The sequence below is a fragment of the Brachycentrus maculatus genome, unplaced genomic scaffold, assembly GCF_059751285.1.
Source record: "Brachycentrus maculatus isolate JH-2025_06_01 unplaced genomic scaffold, ASM5975128v1 h1tg000454l, whole genome shotgun sequence".
Lineage (NCBI taxonomy): Eukaryota > Metazoa > Arthropoda > Insecta > Trichoptera > Brachycentridae > Brachycentrus > Brachycentrus maculatus.
In genome coordinates this window covers 832,501-857,638 of record NW_028281201.1, presented here as the reverse complement: position 1 = coordinate 857,638, position 25,138 = coordinate 832,501, and the positions used below count along the sequence as shown (strand labels likewise).

Here is a 25,138-nt window from a genome sequence, read left to right as displayed (position 1 = left end):
ATAGTGATTTTGAAACAAAGTTACATTTTAATTATAAAATGGATGATCACAAAGTTAGTGCTTCAATTATAAATTATAAAATATATATTACTGCGATATATCAAGATATATATGTATTAGGTTTCCTAACAGAGATGAAGCATCTTTTTATAGAAAGGGAATATGGAAGATGCCAGTTTCAATTTAGACCAAATGCAATTATTACAATATTGCATATATACAACTTTTGAAAGTTGATGCAATAATGGACCGAATGGTGAATGTTACACAGTGTGTAAACCGATCACTCGAGCCAGCCAAAGTCATAAACCCTCGCAATGACCAGACTTCAGATATTCCCTTTGAATCAAGAGATACCTTATCTTATTAATTTCTGTAACAGTGTTTTTATATTGGAAACCATGAGTAAAAATGTTTTTACCAAACTGACTTTACTAAAAGAAATTAGTAATAAAAAAGAGAATATAAAATATTGGTTAGAACACTCTTGTAGAGTGAAAAACCATAGAAAAATGTGTGGTTCTAACCAATAATACTCAATAATACATATTCTTTTATTGAACTCTGAAAACTCAATTTTTCTCACAATTTCAAAAATGCTTAATAGTTAGTAAGGTGTCCAAAAGATCAATCAGAATTTCAAATCATCAATAGCTATTTAATTCTATGTGCATTGTGTTTTAGCCAATCTCAAAGAAGCATTAACCGTTATAAGTATAAACATATTGGCTTTGACACATATCAGGAACAGTGCATTAGTGACAAAAAGTGACACAAGATATCAATCACCTATAATATGTCACTTTTGAGTAATAATTTGTAGCCCAAATTCACATGGCAATTCACAAACAGAATAGAAATTATATTACTACCGTTTTGCTATGTTTCGCTAAGGGGTTTTTCCTTCATGCCCAAATCATCTTAGAAGCCCTTCCTATTGATACCTGTCTTGGCCTTGTATTCCTTTCTGATTTCTCCATAAAAGATGATACATTACCTTGTCATACATAGATTTTTTAGACATTTTTCAAACATATATTTATTTGTCTGCAACCTTACATAAATTTTTAGTTTACCTGATAATAAAAATAATGTAAATAAAGCCATTTTCATAAAATACTATCTTGAGGATGCTTCAATCAAACTGTAAAATAAAAATATGTGATTAAATTGAAGGAAAAGAAAAGTTTTGAAATGACTTTGGAAACAAATTTGTTATTATTTTTGTCTGATGTAAGATCATTTAACACATCATTTTTTGCTGCTGGTGGAAAAGCATTCATTGCGATTGAGTCTGCAACAATAAAGGCACATTTGCCAAATTTAGAAGCACTGGTTGCGAGCTGGTAAGATCACTTGACCCGCGACAGTTGTAACTAATCCTAGCATGAATGTCTTATCAGCAATTCGTCAGAAGTACAGTTTTTTTTTTTTAATAATCTGGTCTTGTATTATGCATTGATACATAAGATGTTCTTTGACACAAATGGTTATATTTAAAAATAAAATACTTGACAAAAAGCGAGTGTCGCTCCTAACAATACTGCTCCATTGGTGCATGTATGCATCTCACCAAAGCTCGGAGAAAGAAACTCACAAGTTTTGCCTGAGGCGAATACTGGGTATAAGATGATACGAATTGCAAAGGCATGCGGATGTGAGGAGAGGAATGCGGCAGCCCCTCATATCTGAAGTCTGAAAAAGGATACGATCAATATGACTAGGACTGAGAATGCGGTCTGAGAACATCGATCTCTCGAGATTTTCATTAAAACCCAAGAAATTGAAAACACAATCTTTTATGCTAATTGCCATGTGATTTATGACTACAGATATTTAAATAACCTAAGCGTAGAAGTTTTTAATAGAAATGTATGGAGGGCGGAGGCTATCTATTTGTATAATAATAATATATATAAATTCATGGACTTTTCTTACAATATATTAAGACTAATAACATAAGCATATGGAACATGGAACCAAGAGACAAGCTGCTGTGTATCATATTCAACTAATTGTCATCAAATTGCAGCATAAATATGTAATACACATCACTAATACAGAAAATAAAAAAGAATCATGATTCTACTAGTTTTTTTCACTCATTTGACTTTGTTAGAGCAATTATAAATGTTTAAGATGAGAATTCTGTAACAATACTTTGTGGGTTGTTCTTAATTTTTGTTTACAAATTCTGGATTTAGGACTTTTGGACTTTTGGATTTTTTAGACTCCACTTAGGAGTTACTTGTACATATCATGATTTTTGATTGATTTCTCAACACAGATAAGAATATGGAAGTCTGGGCATTTACAGGGCTTACAATCTGTTATAAGCTGGTTTAAGTGATCACTTTATAAGTACATGTGTAATATTCACCATTATGCCCGTAACTGACAACCACACTACTCAAAATTTGACCATGTCACTGAAGAAGCAGCATATGGAATATATTTTCAATTGAAGCATAAATATAACATCCGAAAGTTGAGTAGTATGGTTGTCGATCATGGGTAGAATGGTGAATGTTATATATGTATAAAGTGATAAATTAAACCAGCCTATGATAGGTTATAATCCCCTGCAAATGCCCATCTTCTATGCTGAGATATAATTAAAAAATAATTTTATAATTTGACCAAGGAAATTACATAGATACATTTTATGAAATATGGTATAGGTTGGAATATTTCAATATGTATTTAAATTTCAAGTCCGCCTCCGTAGTGTAATGGTCAGCACGCTCGGCTACCGTTCTGGAGGTTCCGGGTTCGATTCCCAAGGGGGGTCAAATAAATAAAAGTGATTTTTTCACTGTAATATTTATTCAATGTTACTCTGGACTGGTACCTGAAGCGGAGGGCTGATCACCTTTTTTTCATGTGTAAACGATCAAGATAACACTACATTTCTATGAAGCAGTGCCCTATGCACCATTGGGGTGCGGATAAGGGTTTTATTATTATTATTATTTATGTAAATTTACTAATTTACAAAACTTCATTGATCAATGTACAAAAGGTTCAATTGCTTTAAATACAGAATCAAACTTATGAAAGAATTACAATATTGAAACTGTGACTTATTTTTGCGCCAATCACTAGCAGAATCATGATTTTTGGATATAATTTTTCAATAGTATGAAACGGAATTTTAATCAAAGTAAGTACCACAAATATTAATGAATAGATTAAGATAGTGTTACATAATTTTAGCATACAAGATAATTTGTCTTAGTGCAAACAGTAAAGTTAATTATACTCGGTGAGAAAATATAACGACGCCATATTTGAAATTCCATTATATTTTTTTTATCTGACTCGGAGCGTAGAAAACTATATACATAACAATTTATTACATTATCATGGTGCAAATGCAGCTAAAAATATATCGGTGAAGCTTTGTAACAATATATATTTTTATTTTTGGCAAAAATAAGGTTCTGATTTCATTCTTCATCCACATACAAGTATTAATTACATTGCAATATTATTTGGAACCGAGTTGAAAATAAATGCGAAATCAATTTTAATAGCAATTTGAATATTGATGTAATTTTTTGAGAGAATGATACTGAATTAGTACAATACGGTGACATTTGTTTGATTGAACAAATGCAGAAAATTAAGAAAAGAAATATTTCATTTTTATTAGAAGAACTGTCACTTTCAATTGAGTAGTCCACTTGCGACCCACGTTATGTTTAAAAATTAAGTTTTTTTGCCAATGGCGTCAATCGGTAGAAAATTAAAAATATGAACGTCTGTATTTAACATAATCTAGCAAAACTCATTAAGTTAGATAAAAAATGATTTTTGCAAGAGTATTGATCTGCCTCCGTAGTGTAATGGTCAGCACGCTCGGCTACCGTTCTGTAGGTCCCGGGTTCGATTCCCAGGAGGGTTCAAAGTGATTTTCCACTGTAATATTTATTCAATATTACCCTGGCTGGTACCTGAAGCGGAGGGCTGATCACCTTTCCTTCATGTGTAAAAACGATCAAGATAACACTGCGTTATATGACGCAGTGCCCTATGCACCATTTGGGTGCGGATAAGGGTTTATTATTATTGATATGCTCTTGCAAAACTTGCTATGCCGATCGACAGTTCACTTTTGAAAATCTCTCAAAAAAGATAAATCAGTGGAAGATTTAATCTGCTACTGATTGCCGCCAGTTGCCAAAAAACTTATTTATAACATAACATGATTTGCAAGTGGACTATGTGCTCAATTAAAAATTAATAATTGTCATCAGAATTATCTTTCAGACAAATGTTAATAGACGAAAAACCAACCATGTGTATGAATTAAATTGGTACAATAGTATAAAATAATTAAATTACTTTGTACCTTTGAAATAATTTTTTAATCAGTACTGGTTTTATTATTAAAAAAAAAGATATTTTAAAATCTGAACATCAATTTCACATCCTTTCGTATATTTTTTCCCAAATTGTGTTTATCACGAAATGACACATAAAAATAAATATTACAACAAAATTCAATAATTGAAAATAATATTCTTTCATTCCTCACAGGCGAATAAGTACTTTAAGAAAAAAATGTTTTATTTAAGCCGTTAACAAGGAGCAAAGTTTGCCAAATAAGCAATTATTTTAAACACACATTATAAATATATATGTATATATATATATATATATATATATATATATATATATATATATATATATATATATATATATATATATATATATATATATATATATATATATATATATATATATATATATATATATATATATATATATATATATATATATATATATATATATATATATATATATATATATATATATATATATATATATATATATATATATATATATATATATATATATATATATATATATATATATATATATATATATATATATATATATATATATATATATATATATATATATATATATATATATATATATATATATATATATATATATATATATATATATATATATATATTTAAACTATATATACATATATATATATATATATATATATATATATATATATATATATATATATATATATATATATACATATATATTAATTATTTAAATATAATGTAAACACATTACTTCTTTTACCACTAAATTTAGTCAGCTGTGTACATCAGATTGTTTAAAAAAATTACAGTGATAATTTGACACTGCGATAAATAAAAACAAGGTTTTTATTGTATGTTTTAAACCATTGAAAATAATAATTCAGTGGTTTAAAACAAGGAAAGTTTCATACTTGCCTGATTGCCTAGTCACTGCGCAGTCAATCAATAAGGAGATAAGTCAAAATGATTGATGTAAGGAAATTCAATTATAAATGTATAATGGTGTAGGGTTAAATTTTGGGAATCCAAACGCTTGGGGTGACAACAATTCAGGCTATAAACAGTAATGTTTACAACAAAATGCCTGGTTGGTTTGTAATTTCAATAGTGTAGTATTAAAATTAGGTAAGTTGTTACTGATTTTAAAGGTACCGTGAATTTTATTTACTAGTATTTTCAGGGCTTTTTTTCAGAGAACAGTGTTCCAGCAACTTTTTTCTTTTTCTTTTTTAAAATCAATTATACTAAACAATGTTTGCGCTAGCGTAATTACAATCTTTATTTATATAATTCGTCAAAATGATAAAATATGGTATTGCAATAACTTTTTTTTTTTTAGTAAAAGCTTGTTCCGGGACATTTTTGTTTTAAAAAAAGCCCCGAGTATTTTTACAACAAATAGCAGAATGTAACCCCACTTTTACATTATCAAATATTAGATTATTTTAATCAAAATGTTTCTTATATGTGATTATTTTAGTTCTCCACTGAATGAAACAAGTCACCATGATTATTTTTTTTACAAAACATGTTCATTGAAAGGGGATAAAAGTCCTTAAAATCTCTCATTATTCATTATTTAATATATGAATTTCCCATGACGACAGAAATTGACTTATCACCTTATTCATGCGCAGTAACGGCTCAGTGGTAACAAAGTTTTATGTTCACATATTCACAATAGTCAATAAACACCACAAAGTTAGTGCTATAAATATAGAATAAACACAATATTCCTTACAATAATGTTATATTATGACTTATAATTGTTGAACGCTGAGCAATTGCTTCGTAATTACGAAGGTATAAAGTTTTCGTATGCGGACTTATCAGTTTAATATCGCTGTTGGAACTCGTGGTGCCATCTGTTGAAATCTATGTGGAATACAACGAGAGATCCGTTTCCTAATCCGGCCAGTAGGTACCTGAAATATTAAATAGGTTTAATAATAAGAAATTATATAATTGATTTTCATAGCTATTTGTACGATAAAAGCCATTTCTAGGTTAGTATACTGTGTATCAGCCTCCATTTCTATCATTTCTAGGTTAGTATACTGTGTGTCCGCCTCCATAGTGTACTGGTTAGCGCGCTAGGCTACCATGCTGGAGGTCCCGGGTTCGATTCCCAAGAGGGTCAAAATAAATATAAGTGATTTTTCAATCTAATATTTATTTAATATGACCCTGGACTGGTACCTGAAGCGGAAGGCTGATCACCTTTCCTTCGTGTATTTAACGATCAAGATAACACTGCGTATAGAAGCAGTGATCATATAGATGATGCAGTGCCCTATGCACCATTGGGGTGTGGATAAGGGTTAGAATACTGTGTATCATCAGCACTCGCATTGCTAAAAAGATGCCTTCGAGATATGATGCTGAAGGCATATGGTTCATATACTGTGAAGAGCTAGACACACCAATGCATCCATTTTACAGAATCTGAATGTGACCGGCATGGATGGAGTGCTTGGGAGAACAAAAGAGGCGTCGGAAGACCCCAAAAGAGATGGTCCGACGACATAGTCACTGTGGGGGGTAGAAACTAGCTGGAAGCAGCAACCAACCGAAGGAAACGGAAAGATACGTAAGAGGCCTGGATATATCCAGCAGTGGAAGAAAGAGGGCTCATGAAGAAGAAGAAGAAGAATGTGACCAGCAGACTCTTTCATAGGATGAAGAATAATATTGAAGTCTGGATATTTATTTACGGGGCTTACAACCTTTTATAGGCTGGGTTTCTTTCACATGTCGCAGTACTTTGGGCATCTGGCCAGAAAGGAGGATGGTTTCAAAAGGCTTGTTGTGGCGGTAGCATAGAGTACCTAAGAGGTATGTATACATCTATCCGGGATCATTCCCTGAAGCATTGGCTCTTCCTCAGCGGAAACTCTCAAGACTGCAGGCTTGCGGGAGATGCGGAACAATATTGTAAAATAACCCATGGTAGTCATATGAGGATATTCTCAGCCGTGAGGGAGAGACTGAGAAAAGAAGCGCTTGCGTCAATTCAGAATATTACAAAACTTTAAAACTGATCACCAAAATCGAGGCTTCTGAAATGTGTTGTGCAAAGTATCTTTGATGCAACTGATGATTAGATAAATTCACTACTTTCAAGAACGTCATAAATCAAAATTTGTCAATTTTCAGTTGTGCATGTTTTCGGAATGCCCAGAAAATGTACTATGTCCCAGCAAAAGAAGCATATTTTTAAATTAATATTTACCCGCTACATGGCAGAAAGTGTTGTTTTTGCATTTTGAAGAAAAGGTTTTGTTTAATTATTTTTTTTTATAAACTAAATATTTTTCAAATTAAGAAAAAACCTTCAGGTTTTACTTCAAAAGATCTGTTGCACAGTAAAAAGTTCAGTGAGTGGCTTGAAATTTATTTTTAATACATTGTATTATATTTTTAAACTAAAAAAAAAAAATCAAGTTTTTTGATTTATGATGTTCTTGAAAGGAGTGAGCGATATGAGTGTCATAGACATAACTGATAATAAACAATGCTCAATGTCTTCATAAAGGGTGAGAGGTTATTCATTTGACAAAATATAAAAACTAAATACTTCAAACATATATGTTATATAACTCATAATCTAGGTAAAAAAGAAGGATGTCACGACCACAGAAAATCAGAAACTGTATGGGTATTAGGGTGACCAGTTTTATTCTAAATCCCACGGGAAACACACCAGTACAATGTCATAATGAATACCAAACCCTCAACGCTGCACTGATCTTTATTTCAACCATATCCGGACCCAGATGTTTCAAAGGACTCTGAATCAGATGGACAGGCTTCTTAATCAATGGTGTTTACTTAATCATTCATTATATAAAGGGATGGTGGATGGTGGAAGGATCAGTCCTGCATTCTGAATTCAGGGGTTCAAAATGGATGAAACTTACTTCTGATCATGCGACAGTGCTAGTGACCGGACTGGAGCGTCGCAGGCGGGATAGGCGTATAGCAGTGCCAGTGTGAAGGCACGCCAGACTTCTACAATCCCATTCTCTCCACCGCTCACTAAGTATTCTCCGTCTCGGGACAACAGCAGACACTATAATGAAATTAACACATTATTCCCTGCAGATTTAGCAATTGAAACTACATAATTGAAGGACATTAAAACGTGTCATTGATTTGTTTATAAATTTTTGTTTACATTTCACTTCACATCATTTTACGGTATATACATTAATTTATAAATATTTAAAATGTAAATAAAAAATCTCACATGCCTGTGTGTGAGTGAACAATATACAGTTTGGTATGAAGCTAATTTTCATTTAAAGTAGACAGAAAAATAGTATGAAAAAACAGTATAATGTAAAAAAACGATGAATAAAAATTTTGGAATATTAAAAACAAAACATGTAACATAAGTAACAGTAAAAAATTAAAACGGATGTTAAAACATAAGAAGGGAAATGAAATTCGTAGGAGTAAGTCACAAGGAAGGCGTTACTCTATGTGTTACTCACATGGAATGTATCATTATGGGTGTCATGTCGCAGCTTCTTCCCGTTGAGCGTGAAGGCGGCGAGGTGGTGATGCTGGTAGGCAGCCACCACGAGCCCCTCACGAGACAGCGCCAGCTGTTGCGGCCAGCCCGCGCCTGCCGGTGCCTCCAACGAGCGCAGTAACTCTCCGAACGTGGTGTGGATCAATACCGGACCATCTGGGAAAGGAAAGGAAGAGTCATCATATTATGGGGTAATTACCTACACACTAGGTATTTGAAATTAAATTAAATTTGGAGCTGATTACTGGAATGTCTCATGAAATGATCTTTATTGATAGTTAAGACTTACTTGTACTGGCGCTTAGCACCAATCCCAGCTCTGCCGACACCAAAACAGCGGTTATAGTGTTGTCATGTCCAGTGAGGGTAACTCGAGGTATGGGAGTGTCTCCTTCTCCAACTATGCCTTGGTGACGAGCAGACCTGCATTGATGAAATGGACACAACATTTATAAAATATATTGTCAAAAAACTAAGTAGACAAACGTATCAAACAGTTGTCCGACTCACCAGTGCCACAAGAGAACAGTGCAGTCTGCAGATCCCGAGGCGATGTAGCAATCTGATGTGATGTTGCATTCCGAGCGGGACACGCAAGTTACTACTCCATAATGGCCAAAAACAATTTGGACTATTTTAGCTGTAAGGAAAACAATTTACAGTGTTAAAAAATATCATAAAACGTTTAAAATCATATCAGTGAATAGTGCTTAGTTTCTTTATACGTTTTTATATGAAATTATGCTACAATCATAGTGTTATACAAAGTACAAAGGTGTTGAATGAAGTGTGTAGCGTAACACAATCAAGTGCTACAATCGTACATCGCAAGTTCTTGAGATTTGTTCTTATATATCCTATTGGATATATAAGAACGCATATAATACATATATTCAACATATAAATGTGGCATTCTACAGTGTTGAGCCACATGCTACACGCTATATTCAACACCTTCCTACATTGTACAAACACTACAATCAAAACGTGTCTTTGTAGCACTATAGTTATAAGAAGGTATGATTTCCTTGGACTATATTATTATCATAATATTTCTAACTGAAAAACTTTAACAAGGCAATTGGTGGAAGTAAAAGTACTTAATTTAACAAATAGTACTGCTGCATTGAGCACTAAGGAAAGAAGTCATTGTATAATAATTTTAAGTATATATACGTATTTAAGTATGTATACATCTTATTTTCATTCTGTGTGCCCTACACCCTGCGAATTTTAAAGCGAGTATTGACATATCATAGAGTTTCATGATTATTCCAAGAGATGTCTCTGCAAGTTATGTTTTAAGACATTGAAGGTTTATAAAATAAATAAGAAATTACACCATACCGTGCATCAAATGTAAAATAATAAATTACTCATTTCTTTAAATTCATATAAATGTAACTAATCAAACTGGACTAAATATAATTCAGAATAAACAAGGTCTAACAGTACTTTTAATATATCGCTCACTCCTTTCAAGAACTTCATAAATAAAAAAACTTGATTTTTCACGAGAATGTTTTTAAAGTTTAAAAATATATTCGTCCGCCTCCGTAGTGTAATGGTCAGCACACTCGGCTACCGTTCTGGAGGTCCCGTGTTCGATTCCCAGGGGGGGGTCAAATAAATATAAGTGATTTTTTCACTTAAATATTTATTCAATATTACCCTGGACTGGTACCTGCAGCGGAGGGCTGATCGCCTTTCCTTCGTGTGTTAACGATCAAGATAACACTGTGTTTATATAATGCAGTGCCCTATGCACCATTGGGGTGCGGACAAGGGTTTGAATGAAAAATATAATACAATGTATTAAAAAAATATACCAAGCCACTTATTGAACTTTTTACTGTGCAACAGATCTTATTAGGTAGAACCTGAAGGTTTTTTCTCCATTTGAAAAATATTTAATATATTTAAAAAAAAAATTAAACAACACCTTTTCTTCAAAATGCAAAAACAACACATTCTGCCCTGTAGCGGGTAAATATTAAGTTAAAAATATGCCTCTTTTGCTGGGATATAGTACATTTTCTGGGCATTCCGAAAACATGCACAACTGAAAATTTATGATTTTTTATTTATGACGTTCTTGAAAGGATTGAGCGATATATGTAAGTATGGATTGATTTATGTTACCAGTCTCTGTGGAGAATACGCGGAAGCTATTGTCCCAGAAGCCGCAAGCGATGAGGAATCGAGAGTCCACGGTCGTAACAAAGCAGTTCCCACGAGTTTTCAGACGTTGACTAAAGTTGTCTCCTAGATGGCGCCTCTGGAGCGCATTCGCTCCACCTTGTGCTGAAAATACATGATATTTTAAACAATTTGATAATGTAAGACAGCAAAATGGATAATAGAATGTCAATATCTCCAAAAATGATTGACCTAAAGTTCACAAGAGGAACAAAAATCCTTTGAAGTGCTGCAAGATGTTTGTGAAACAGTCGATAAACAATAATTAGTATAATTTTTTTTCATGATTTAATTTTATTATATGTATTTTAAAAATTAAGTTAAACAAAGTAAAGAAATAAAATTTACGTATGAAATACCGCGAATGTCGCTAGCTTGTCAGGATTTAAGTTACATATATTGTTGAACCGTGGCAAATATATTGTTGATAAATATTTTTGATAATATTTTGATCAACTATTGATTCATTTTCTAATTTAGCGATACAATATTTTCATAAATTATAATAAACTTTAAAAAAATGTATTTTTCACATGCTGTTCACGAGTTTTTTTTTTGCATAATTTTGCCTACATATTTTAATTTTGTGAGCTGAAATTTTATTTTTATAACATAATAAATTAATAATTAGTATGCATTTTTTTAATAAAAAAGTTGATATAATGAGTAGTTTAAAAGATATAATAGCTATTTTACACCAAACTTGATTTTGTGCGCGAAACCAAATAATTGCCTGCATTCTTGCCAAATTTGTCTGGAAAATACTCCGACACAGATGTGTTGATAGGGCACCGTTTGAGTGAAATAAAGAGACATATTCACCAATGACAGGGTCCATCGCGATAGGCGGTTGCGCGGCGTGGTGGCCCTGCGTGTCGTACGGTGCGGGCGGGGCTCCGCCACCGGCTCCGCCCCCCACCCCCGAGCCCCCGCAGCCGCCGCGCCAGCGGTGCACGCAGTACTGGTGGCCGGCGCTCACGGTCACCACGCCCGGGGACGCCAGCTGGGGGTACGTGTTGGCGGACACGTGGCACACCGGGCTGTTGGAGGGCAGCTTCATGGTCATGCAGACATCGTCAGGCGCGGCCGCGAACATCATCGGGCTCTGCAGACAGACAAATACAACACATTAGTTATAATCACATACAATTCTCATAAAATAAAAAATCTGTAACCATTGATAAAACATTATTTTACAAGATATTATTGGACAAGGTCAATATAACAAGCAATAGTTGTTATTATATATATATTACTGTAGACTGTACTGTACTCGGTGACGCGATAATGGAGCTCCAAGTTGGAGAATAATAGTAATACGAGTGAATGCTATCGAAATGCGACCCTTAGACAAATGTAGGGAAAATCGGTGTATTTCAAAATTAAAAATGAAGGAATAAGGCTGTGTTAGAGACAATTGAAAAGATTAAGAAAGGCTCTTTGAAGTGGTTTGGAGAAGTGGAGCGAAACGATGACTATGAGAGTAGAATGAGGAAAATAATGAGGACGACCAAGACAAACTTGGCAAGACTAAATCAATCAGAATCTCAAATCTAGTTGTGTCAAAAGTCTGACAAGTGCGGTATTCCATCCTCTCTGCGTACCCCTGCAGAGAAACAGCATAATAGTATGAAGTAGTAGTAATGAACAATGATGATCATAAGGCTTTCTATGCCCTTATTGAACGGTTGGAAGAAAAAAGGAAAAAAATAAACAGCAAAACTAATTATGTTGATTTGCCTATTGTCTTTTAAAATCCATTAACTATGAATATTTGTTGTGTTGGAGGCTAAAAGGGTAATATTTTACAGATTGTGACATTACTAAAATTGTTTGACATGTGACGAATCTTCTTTTTATGGTGAAGGATGGGTGAAACACATATGTATTTGAACAGAGTGAAAATTAACCAACATATCACTAAGAGGCGGAAATCTTGAAGACTATCAGTTATGATTAATGATATGGATGAATTATTACCAGATGCATAGCTGAGCTTCTGGGTGGATGAGGCTCCATTAGAAGCTGCGAGGGAGTCTGACCAAAGCTCCTTATCTGATCTTCCACTGCCTCTCTGGTCACAGGATCGATGATGTTCTCCAACTCCGCACTTCCTTCGTAAGTCAAGTAATAGAACACATTGGTTGCGCGAACGGCCTCAGGTCCTACAAAAAAACAAAGGTATTATTCTAATTTTGCACCAAAATATACAAAATTGAGCACTGAATAAAACATGTAAACTAACTAACTAACCATGACGTTGCTTCCCCCGCAAGAATAGGCAGAGAGAATAGAACGACACAAACCAATCTGTCTTTGCACACAATCGTCGCCTGTTCCACATTCACACATCTTTTCATATATACGTTGGTTATATGTTAATTATTCCCATTCCTGACCTGATCACTTTCAAGTATTTGAAATACTTGATCATTACAAGTTTTCCTTGATCTTCCTTTGCTTCTATTACCAACCAAATTCGCCTTACTAATTTTTTTAACTATCCTTTCTTCACTCATTCGATTCACATGCCAAAACCATCTCAACACACCTATCTTAATTTTAACGATATTACTTATCTCAGCCTTGCATTCTTTCCTAATATCATCATTCGAACATCCATCATACAACATTTTGCTGTACATTCATCTGAGAGAATGCATTTCAAGTGCATTCAGTCTACTTTCATTCTTCTTTTGTCTTCTCTATGCTTGAATTCCATATATTAGGGTATAAAGCATGTTTATTTTGTAATATTGCAAATATTTGCACATTTTAAAATGTCAATTTTCCTTGCAGTTTATTGCCATTTAAATACAATTTTTTTCACATCTTAAATGACTTAAAGGTGAATCCGACCGACCTCTTTGCTTGTATCCGAAGATCAAGTCTATCCACTGGTGAAGTTGGCAACTGACGAACTCCGATTCCAAGGCCATTCGATGCAGCCGGATGAACTCCTCAGGCGAGGATGCCCACGGAGGAAGCTGGACATCTCCAGAGCCTGATCCTCCGAGTCTCAAGTTGGATCCGTTCACAAGGACTTCCGGAAGGAAGAACAACTCAGGTATCAATTCCTGGAAGAAGAAAAATATTGTTAAAATATAAATTAGTTGGCACGACCAAGATATATTCGGTTTGACTGCCATCTATCAAATTTGGGTTTTGACACTGCTGAGATTCATCTTATTTACTTATAACCCTTATCCGCACCCAATGGTGCATAGGGCACTGCATCGAATTGACGCAGTGTTATCTTGATCATTACTTACATGAAGGCAAGGTGATCACTCTTGCGCTTCAGGAACCAATCCAGGGTAATATTAAATAAATATTACAGTGTAAAATCACTAATATTTATTTTCACCCCCCCTGGGAATCGAACCCGGGACCTCCAGCACGGTAGCTAAACACGCTGACCATTACACCGTAGAGGCGGATTCACGTGGATAAACACGCTGAGATTTATCAGTGGCTGCTAAAACAGAAATTTTGCGCACTTTGCTAGAATGGAGTTTTTGAACAAGCACAATTGCCCCACGGACCACTCTTCAACAACCAGTGGCAAGTTCTGACCTTTTCTACTCTGCGCATGACTTTTTGGGTATAGGAGCATACACAACAAGAAAAACTGTCATGAATGTTGTAATAGGGAACAAAATGTATTCATTTAGTTTGCTCATTATATATACTACATCAAGGGTGGCCAACCCGTGGCCCGCGGAACAAATCACACATTTTTTTTCCTTTAGTGTACACAAAACCACCAAATGAACATTCTGTCATCCGTAGTTCGTATCATATCCCATATATGGGAGTATTTCACTATCCTGACAATTTCAAGACCCACAAGGCGTCAAGTGGTAAAGACGTTGGACTAAAGAAGAGAAGAGTAACAAAAGAACTGAGAAGTTTTTAAGACAGACGGACTATAAACAATTTTTTCGTGGAATTTAAAACAAAGCCAACATGCCTGATATGCAATAATTCTGTTTCTATCTTGAAAAAGTATAACATTAAACGGCATTACGAGGCTAAATGTATATAAATATCTTGTTTGCTTTGAATAATAAAATAAATTTTGTTTTACGGCCCAGTAGGAAATTTCATTTCTAAAATCTGGCCCGGCTACTGAAAATGTTGGTCACCTATGTACTACATATTGAAATCTGTCTAAATAAACCCAAAGAAAATTAACGTTTTGCAAAGTTTAATGATAAAATTTTAAGTTTCTGCAGACAAAACTGTATCTGGAGGAGACCTGGAGAGTGAGTTTTTAATTTTTTTTATCATAGTCAATGCTTTAAGCAAAATATTTTGTTGAATAATAAAAAATATTTACACCAGTAAACATGTTTTGTATCAAAATTGTCAATGTCCTATTTTATGGGTTTTCTTTGACAGCGTTATTACGATAAGGTCACACAAACTTTTTATAAATATTTATTTTAAATTCTTTTGCATTTCACAATATAACATAAATACAAGTACAAACTATTTAAGTACTTATTTTAACTTTATTTTAAGTAAAATATTGTGGTTAAAACAGAAAAATAATCCTAAGTGTAGTTTTAGTGTTTAAATACAACTACAGATGGCAGTAAAAGTGTCATTTCATAAATAAATGTCATAGGGCTTTAGTTATAAGCACGACCGTTCATGTACACCTGTACTTTAAAAATCATCCACCTAAGTAACTTCACTGCTAACTTAGAATCCAAATTTTGAATTAATCCAGATTTTGTGAACAAGTATTTGAACACACTAAAAATGTTGTAACTTAGAATCTATGAAATATATAAACTCATGCCTCTAGCGAGATAGCAATTTTCACTCATGAATTACATGAAATTATAGTAACTTTAAACATAAAGAGTAAATCCACTTACGAGTAGGCATAGGCTATGAAACTTAAAAAGTTGAAGCCTGAGTAGGGTCATGATAAGCGGTGTTGCATAAGCCGGAGCTAGATTTCAGAGTGGACGTGAGGTAATTAAAAAAAAAATACACCTGTACTTCTTTGAGGAAAGTTTTGTTTGGATGACCATACACGGCCAAACTCTCGGACAGGTTAAAATATTTCGTACATATATTTTTTGGTTTTTATAAATCAGTTCTTACCTTGACATCGGAAGTATCTCTTTGGCAGTTCTTCCACGACAAAGCGATGGAAGAGAATAGCCGGTTAGGATGATCAAACTTTCCTCCTTGAAGAGCTAAGAACATTGTAGTCATTGGCTCCTATAAAAAATGATTGAACAATGTTAATTAAATTAATATTTTCAATGAAGTTCTATCTACTGGGCGGTTTTTTCATCAACCCCGACCCTAATAATACTCCGACAGTCTCCCGCTCAACCCTCTGCATATTTTTCATTTTTTTTCATTCGAGCCCTTATCCGCACTCCAATGGTGCATAGGGCACTGCATCATATAAACGCAGTGTTATCTTGATCATTAACACACGACGGAAAGGTGATCAGCCCTCCGCTTCAGGTACCAGTCCAGGATAACATTGAACAAATATTAGAGTGAAAAAAATCACTTTTATTTATTAGACCCCCCACTGGGAATCGAACCCAAGACCTCCAGAACGGTAGCGGAGCATGCTGACCATTACACTACAGAGGTGGACTAAACTAATCATACTAATCATAAGTAACCGCAAACCCAATACCGATCTGTACAACGTTTGGCGTCTCTCGCGCTCTACCAAAAGTAAGCAAATAGAACGCTTATAAGCATCTCCTGCTCTCTACCAACAGTATGTAAAATACACTTAAGCGTTTCCCGCAAACAATGTGTTGATTATAATGTCGACTGGTTTTGAAATGAACAGCTTCGTCCTCAAGACTAAAATAGCCACATGAGATTCCTTCCCAAGCCCTACTAATGCCAAATATATGAATCTTTTGTAAAGCTGATATTTTATGGTTTTAATTAGTCTATATAATAAACATATATTATGATATGAAGTGATTTAAAAAAACGTTATTTCCTAAGTTTTAAAATAACTCTTTTTAAATTCAATAAAAAAACGAATACTTACGATTCTGATAAGCCAGTTCAGTACGAAGGCTCCGGTAGAGTAATGAGTTCCGTAATGGAAAGGAGGAATGGAATCATGTTCCCAAGTATTGTAGCGTTCTTCAAAATATGCTCGCCTACTAGGATTCAATGCTCCGATGGGCTGCAAAGTAAAACATGAAAAAATTCACAGAATTATTGATCACCTCATTTCAATGATATTCAACGGTTCCCTTCGAGAGACAAAATTAACCTTTTCGGGAGTATGGACGTAAATGAACGTTGGTGCGAATTTTCCTCAAGGAACCTTTAACCTTTCCGGGAGTACAAAAATTGATGTCCGACTTTCTCTGGGGAGTGGGTTCTTCTTTTTACATGATTTTTTTTCCATTAAATCGATGTATTATGCAGACAGAAATTACGTTTAAATAATTTAATAAATAAAAAAACATCCATTCTAAATATTTTACAATTTTGACAAAATTACACACAAATATCCTCAGATGTCATTGCTATACAAGTTACATCATACTAACTTACAGACGGACTTCGACGTTCATTTACGTCCATACTCCCGGACAGGTTAGTAAACATCGAAGTCCTTCTGTCAGTTGGTATGATGTAACTAGTATAGCAATGACATCTGTAGATATTTTTGTGTAATTTTGTCATAAAATAAAACCTACAGACGCGTGGGTTTTATGGATATTTTTATTACATAATTTCTATCTTCATAGTTTGCATAAAATAAATAAATAAATGAATTCATGTAAAATGAACCCACTCCCCAGAGAAAGTTGGACATCAATTATTGTACTCCCGGAAAGTTTAAAATCATATTCTTTTGATTTTTATTTTTGTAAGATCTTACGTTTATTTTACAAACAAAATTATTTTATTTTACTATTTTATTTTTTCCATAAAAAATTACATAAGCAGGAAATTAGGTGAATGATTGATCGTTGCCGTTTGTTCAACAAGCCAACTGTTTATTGGATGATTTATGTTGACATGGAATAGGTACTACACACACACACACACACACACATACACACACGCACACACACACACACACACACACACACACACACACACACACACACACACACACACACACACACACACACACACACACACACACACACACACACACACACACACACACACAAACACACACACTCACCCCAACCAACATAAGAATAGCATTATCGGAGGATTTTTTTAATTGGCCATAGTTTGGTTAATTAATGTTGTATAATATATTGTTTTGGCTGTAAAAATCCCAAATAAAATAAAATAAAATAAAATAAAATAGTACAAAACCACCACACACAATTTTTCTTACCTTAGATAGGTCTCTGTAGTTGGATGGCTGACTGAGGTCCAGTTCCTCAGTTTCATAGTTTGTGAGAACCCACGGGAAGATTGGATATTGGTTTAAGTCATTATACGTTCGACCTGCAAAATACAATAAAAAAAACAGTTATATTGTGTTCAAACATATTCTACAATAAAACTACAATAAACAAAACAATGGAAACAACTTTCTTACACAATAATTTAAAAAATAAACAAATATTTTTTTATTTAAAATGTAATGTTACATTTTTTGATACATATTTATGTAATTAATTCATTTGAATTTCTTTTTCTGTCTAAATAGTCTAACCATTCTAATAAATCGCTCACTCTTTTCAAGAACGTCATAAATAAAAAATTGACAATTTTCAGTTGTGCATATTTTTGGAATGCCCAGAAAATGTACTACATCCCAGCAAAAGAGGCATATTTTTAACTAAATATTTACCCCCAACAGGGCAGAAAGTGTTGTTTTGCATTTTGAAGAAAAGGTATTGTTTAATTATTTTTTTTAAATATACTAAATGTTTTTCAAATGGAGAAAAAACCTTCAGGTTTTACCTAAAAAGATCTGTTGCATAGTAAAAAGTTCAACAAGCGGCTTGATATTTATTTTTAATACATTGTATAATATTTTTAAACTTTAAAAACGTTCTCCTGAAAAATCAAGTTTTTTTTATTTATGACGTTCTTGAAAGGAGTGAGCGAAATGTGTTTAAAATACGTTATCTTATACACCCCATATGTAAAAGAATAGAGGAATTAAACATTTTGCGCTTAAATATGTGTAATTTTTTTATTGGTTCTCGAAAAGGCGAAACAGCTGTCACATAAATAAATTTAAAAAAAATGTTATTTAATATTAAATAATCTACTTAAATATTTGCTCATGTTTATGACTTTTGCTTGTTTTATTATCTTATATTACATTAGTACATTACTTTTTAATCGGACTATACAGAGAAAAAAAAACTATGCAGATTTTAACAGTTAAAAGAGATCATCTAAGATGGAAAATGCAATTATCGCAACCAATCGTCAACCGGTCTCATCATCGTTAGCTACAATTAGATCGTACGCCATTTAATGCCTTATTCAATTTTCCGCGCGGTCATTTGACTTGGCGGGAAAATAGACAGAAATGTAAAGTTCGAATGTTTTTCTGTGTTGCCAGACGAGAAAGAGTAGACCGATTATCTGTTTCACAAGTACTTACTCGACTAAAATACCCACACTCTGTTCCCATATATTTTACCTGTATTAAAAAAAGTATTATTTATACTTGAATTGTTTTGATTATTAAAAGAAAAAAAATTGAGGTAAAATAACTGTGAACGAGTGTACTTTGCCTGTGAATATGTAAGTCTGTGCCTAATATATAAGTGTACCCTTCGCCTCCGTAGTGTAATGGTCAGCACGTTCGACTACCGTTCTGAAGGTTCCGGGTTCGAATCCCAGGGGGGGTTAAATAAATATAAGTGACTTTCACTCTAATATTTATTAAATATTACCCTGGGCCTGAAGCGGAGGGCTGATCACCTTTCCTTCATGTGTTAGCGATCAAGATAACACTGCGTTTATATGATGCAGTGCCCTATGCACCATTGGGGTGCGGATAAGGGTTTGAAGAAAAAATAAATGCCCATACTTCTACATTCCTCTTCATCTATATTAAGTAGACCAACTCCAGAATAAGTGGACAAAAATTTAAACACGTTTAAAATATTGTGAAAATGTAATATTTATATGACTAATGGTAGTCACAACTTTACTACACAAAGCTATTTAATATTGAATCTTAGGCAATCGAACCCAGGGCCTCACGCGTGACAATTATATGCTAACTATCCCACTACGAAGGCGGAATCGAAAAGGTATATCAGTATCCTAACAACTGCAGTATTATGAACATTACATATTGCATTGTATACGGTCTAATTAATAAGAAGAATGACACCACCTTATTTTAAAGATATACGTTTTTCTGCATTTTATAATGTTCTCGTTATAACGGATTACTCAACACCGAATTAGGTAGACAATGACAATTTTATAATCCCAAGAAAATTAAAATCTGTCAACACAATGTTATGAAACGCAGTTGCATCAAAATACCTCAAGTTTCTAATTTATAATAAACTAGCTGTACCCGGCCACGCGATGTAAATATTAAAAAAAACTACGACAAGACAATGCGATGGAAAACAATAACAAAATATGCCAAGTGACGGAAGCTGTCAAGAAGCATACTGTCCGGCACGTGCAGTGTCTAGCAAAAAGCTAGGGTCAACTGTTTTTTTTACAGGCACGCGATGCTGTGGCTCAGTCTGGTTAAATGTAAAATAACAAAAATAGAAAGCTTTTTTGTTGTTTCATTTTACAATGATTTTGCTAAATGAACCAAATTAAAATAATTAATATGTATATTGAACAAAAGTTCTATGGAAAATAATGCAATCGAAAATATTGAAAATGCTAAATGACAGCAGATGCCAAGAAGCATGCTGTTTACCATGAGCAATGTTTAGTTTTGCGTGTTATTGTAACGTTCAACAGATGGCGCTGCCATTGCGTTGAAAATAGCTGCGTAAAAAATACTTGTCCCGGGTTAAAAGACCAGTCACAGGCAAATAAAAGGCGCGTGTTCAAACGAAACGTTGTGTCGAAATTTCAAAGCAATCGGCGAATATCTTTTTTAAATATCAACTAACTTGAGTTTAAAGATTTTGAACAAACGAAGATTTACATTTTTATTTATAAAGACATGCAATGGAAAAAACACATACTTATGTACTATTTTATATAACTCAGTTCATTATTTTTGTGAAGTATGTACTTAAAAATAAACCTTCGTTAAGATATTTGCAAACATAATACCGGCGTTCAATTCACGTTTGCATAGAATTTAATAATTACATGTAATCTATATTAAGTATAATTATATACATAATGCAAACAAATACCAAAATAAGTGACCTTATCGTCTCATTGCCAACACTTTCGACAGATTAATACCATATACAAAGAAAATTGACCGGATTGTCGTCAAAATTAACGTCTTAATTTATATTACAGGTGTATTTGAAATGAAACATCTATCGTTTTTATACGAAAGAAGATGGAAGTCTGAGCTTCCCAGGGCTTACAAACTGGCATTTGGCTGGCTAAGTAATCACTTTACACACTCGTGTAAAGTTTACCATTCTCCTAATTATTGAACATCCATATTGCATTAATTTTTGAAACATTTATATGTGCAATGGTCTGAAAAAAGATCTCAACAATCTTTTTTGAAAATACTGATTGAAAAATTGGTCCATTTTAAACTAAAAAAAACTTTTTTTTTAAACATCCCGGTCAAGTCGCTTCCCGGTTAATCGAGAGTCCACGCTGTATTACCTACGTATGAGTATACTCAATGAGCACGGAAAATCTATTTGTATTTTGCACGTCACAGCCGATATTATCTTCACAAAAACAAAGTTTGGAGTGAGACGCCAAGACAACATGTTCGCTTGTTTTGTGATCGTGAAATTCAGAAACGTGCTTTCGAAAATGGGATCAAACATTTGAATCTGAGAACTCAAAAGGTAAGGTGGCTTGAAACATTTAAGGATATCAGATTTGAGATTCAGAATGTTAAGATAGTGGAATTGAAATAGTTAAAGATGATGGATTTGTTTTGATTTGAAAGAGATTACCGCTGCTTTTAGTGTTAGGCTCATATATGAGCGCCGGGTTTTATTCTTGGATAAAACTAAAAAGTAAACATAAATTTATTCAATTATTTTGAGAAACAAAAAGACTTGCCCTCTTCAGGGTTTATTTTATGACTATGAATATATTTATTTTATGACTATAGAGTTATAAAAAAACCCTGAAGCCCTCTTCAGGTTGTTGCCGAAACTAGTTGGTTTTTAATAAAAATGTGAGTGGATCAAAAAACAAAGTCTTTTCATTTCTCAAAATAATATATCACTATGATCCACAAAGTAAATGCTTTCAATATTCAAAATATATTATATATTTATCAAGTGCGATAGTGTTAGGTTAGTTAATTAACAAAATTAAATACGTAAAAATACATTAATTTAGTATAATATTATTGTGTGACGTTAATCGCCTATTACATAGAAATTCAACTGGAGATAAAGGATAACGCTGCATCAATCAAACTATACTTTATTGCAACATTTGCAAACACAAATCTAAAAAGCAAATAACCTTATATTTCCTAATCGGAATTTACCGATATTTATCATTAGATGTCCTCTATTCATATTCTGTGTTTATTTCTTTCTTACAAGTGGCAGAGAGTTCGTTCTATTCTCATATTGGCAATTTGACAAGACAATATTTGCGATTACCCCACTCGCGCAAAAATACGAATTACTTTATCCAGTTAATGTCGACAAAACAAAAAAACGGTAATTGTAACACAAACGGTGTTTAAAAAAAATGGAGTTTTTAATATGGCGATGTTTTGTTCTTTTTGACACATTTAAAAGTGGCGCCCAAAAACACGTGCGGTGCGTGGCGGAAGTTCAGTGACAGATCAGAGACGCTTGGATTGGCGCCAAACGGATAGCCGTCAAATCAATGTTGGCATGAGCATAGATAAAAGAAAAATGGCTAGGTACCTACATACATGAAAAAAATACAAAGTGTGCAGATTTTCAATCGCTGTTTATATTTAGATTAAAATATAGTTAAATTTTAATAATTCGAAGCAGATGTATTATATAGCCCCTACTCGGACCCAAGTGGTGCTTAGGGCACTGCATAGGAATGAAGAGGTGTTAACTCGATCGTTTATCACACGAATAATAATAGGTTATCTCAGTCTTATACTCCAAATTTTTGGATCTAGAACTGGAATAATTTTGATGGGATACGGATAATGTAAAGGAGTTCAAGAGTGAATAGTGTCCTTGTTATGTGGGAAAGGAAATTAAGGAGAAAAAATAAATACTGTATGAAAGGAAAATGATTATAGCAGCAAAGGCCATATATAGCAACTGAGGTTCTAAACACATACTCGTATAAACTTATACTAGCTACCGTGAAACGTGCAACGTTATAGATATGTAACATATATTCATATTTTTTGACATCTCATAGCTGTTGTGAACTCACATATACTGTGTCACGAGTTTGATCAATATACCAAGGAGTTCCATTATTATTTGACATATCCATTTGACAATTATTATTACAATTATTATTTGACAATTATTTTTTGACATATCCACACGGATGAAGAATAATATGGAAGTATGGGCATTAACGGGGCTTACGACCGTCATACGCTTGGTCAAGTGATCACTTTACACACATTCGCCAATTCTACCCATTATTGACAACCACGCTACTCTAATTCTTTGAAGTTTTATATATATATATATATATATATATATATATATATATATATATATATATATATATATATATATATATATATATATATATATATATATATATATATATATATATATATATATATATATATATATATATATATATATATATATATATATATATATATATATATATATATATATATATATATATATATATATATATATATATATATATATATATATATATATATATATATATATATATATATATATATATATATATATATATATATATATATATATATATATATATATATATATATATATATATATATATATATATATATATATATATATATATATATATATATATATATATATATATATATATATATATATATATATATATATATATATATATATATATATATATATATATATATATATATATATATATATATATATATATATATATATATATATATATATATATATATATATATATATATATATATATATATATATATATATATATATATATGAACCAATTTTGAAACATTGTTTTTGAATCACTAAAAATCAAAAAATAATATTAAGTATTTGGACACACTAAAAATATTGTAAATATATTGATAAAGTGTCTTATCAATTGTCTATACATATTTCATGATGCATAGGGTATCGACTTATATCGAGGTTATTTTGTTTGTAAATTGGATATACTTAAAAAAACGAATATCAAGACGTTACTCTTATTGTTTGCGTTTAATATTACATTTTCACAAAATTATCTACAGAATGGATCAGTTAAAATTTTTTCAATCCAAAAATTAATTTGACCATGCAAAAATGTTCACAAGTATATGAAAAAAAAAAGTTAATTTTTTTAATGTTTTACATGTAATTTCGTTGAAGTTTGGACTAGAGGAGGCAGCTACCTAGACGTCCACGAAGGAAGCTCCATGTGACGATTAGAGATGATGATGAAGATTTATATTTTCGACGGTTTTGCTAAATCCTGGACGCGCTAAATGAGACATGACACCATTTTGTGTGGAAATTCGGAATGCACCGACAGTCCAAAAGGTCGCAAGCAGTCAACCACACAACTAATGGACGCGTGTGCCAATCGAAGTCTGTTAACACTTTGAGACATGAATTAATACTCGGTTTAAACAAAAATACACTTACAATGATTAAAGAAAACACTTGTTTTATACCACTTGAGTTTTATTAAAGACTACATGTTTCAGAAGTTAAACTTCCATCATTCAGGTCTGTATAGTAACTAAAATATAAAATAT

General features: G+C 32.7%; 2 protein-coding genes across 12 annotated transcripts in view; one reads left to right on the top strand and one right to left on the bottom strand.

Moving 5' to 3' along the window:
• Positions 1-5,078: 5,078 nt before the first annotated feature.
• The window catches only part of rg (A kinase anchor protein rugose), a 620,520-nt gene continuing 600,460 nt past the window's right edge, over positions 5,079-25,138 (bottom strand). For 10 of the 11 annotated variants that reach the window (XM_088271658.1, XM_088271653.1, XM_088271655.1 and 7 more), the window contains 12 exons: positions 18,461-18,573; positions 17,138-17,278; positions 16,210-16,329; positions 13,952-14,165; positions 13,069-13,253; positions 11,911-12,193; positions 11,032-11,193; positions 9,400-9,529; positions 9,179-9,312; positions 8,849-9,045; positions 8,273-8,424; positions 5,079-6,277 (listed from right to left, as the gene is read on the bottom strand). In XM_088271658.1, coding sequence (XP_088127784.1) covers positions 6,187-6,277; positions 8,273-8,424; positions 8,849-9,045; positions 9,179-9,312; positions 9,400-9,529; positions 11,032-11,193; positions 11,911-12,193; positions 13,069-13,253; positions 13,952-14,165; positions 16,210-16,329; positions 17,138-17,278; positions 18,461-18,573 — 1,922 coding nt within the window. In that variant the 3' untranslated portion in view covers positions 5,079-6,186. The remainder of the gene's footprint in view (positions 6,278-8,272; positions 8,425-8,848; positions 9,046-9,178; positions 9,313-9,399; positions 9,530-11,031; positions 11,194-11,910; positions 12,194-13,068; positions 13,254-13,951; positions 14,166-16,209; positions 16,330-17,137; positions 17,279-18,460; positions 18,574-25,138) is intronic. The other variant, XM_088271664.1, reaches the window with a different exon arrangement.
• LOC148302403 (trehalose transporter 1-like protein) overlaps positions 21,947-25,138 on the top strand; it is a 56,106-nt gene continuing 52,914 nt past the window's right edge. The window contains exon 1 of the mRNA XM_088271665.1: positions 21,947-22,064. The gene's annotated coding sequence lies outside the window, so the exon portion shown is untranslated. The remainder of the gene's footprint in view (positions 22,065-25,138) is intronic.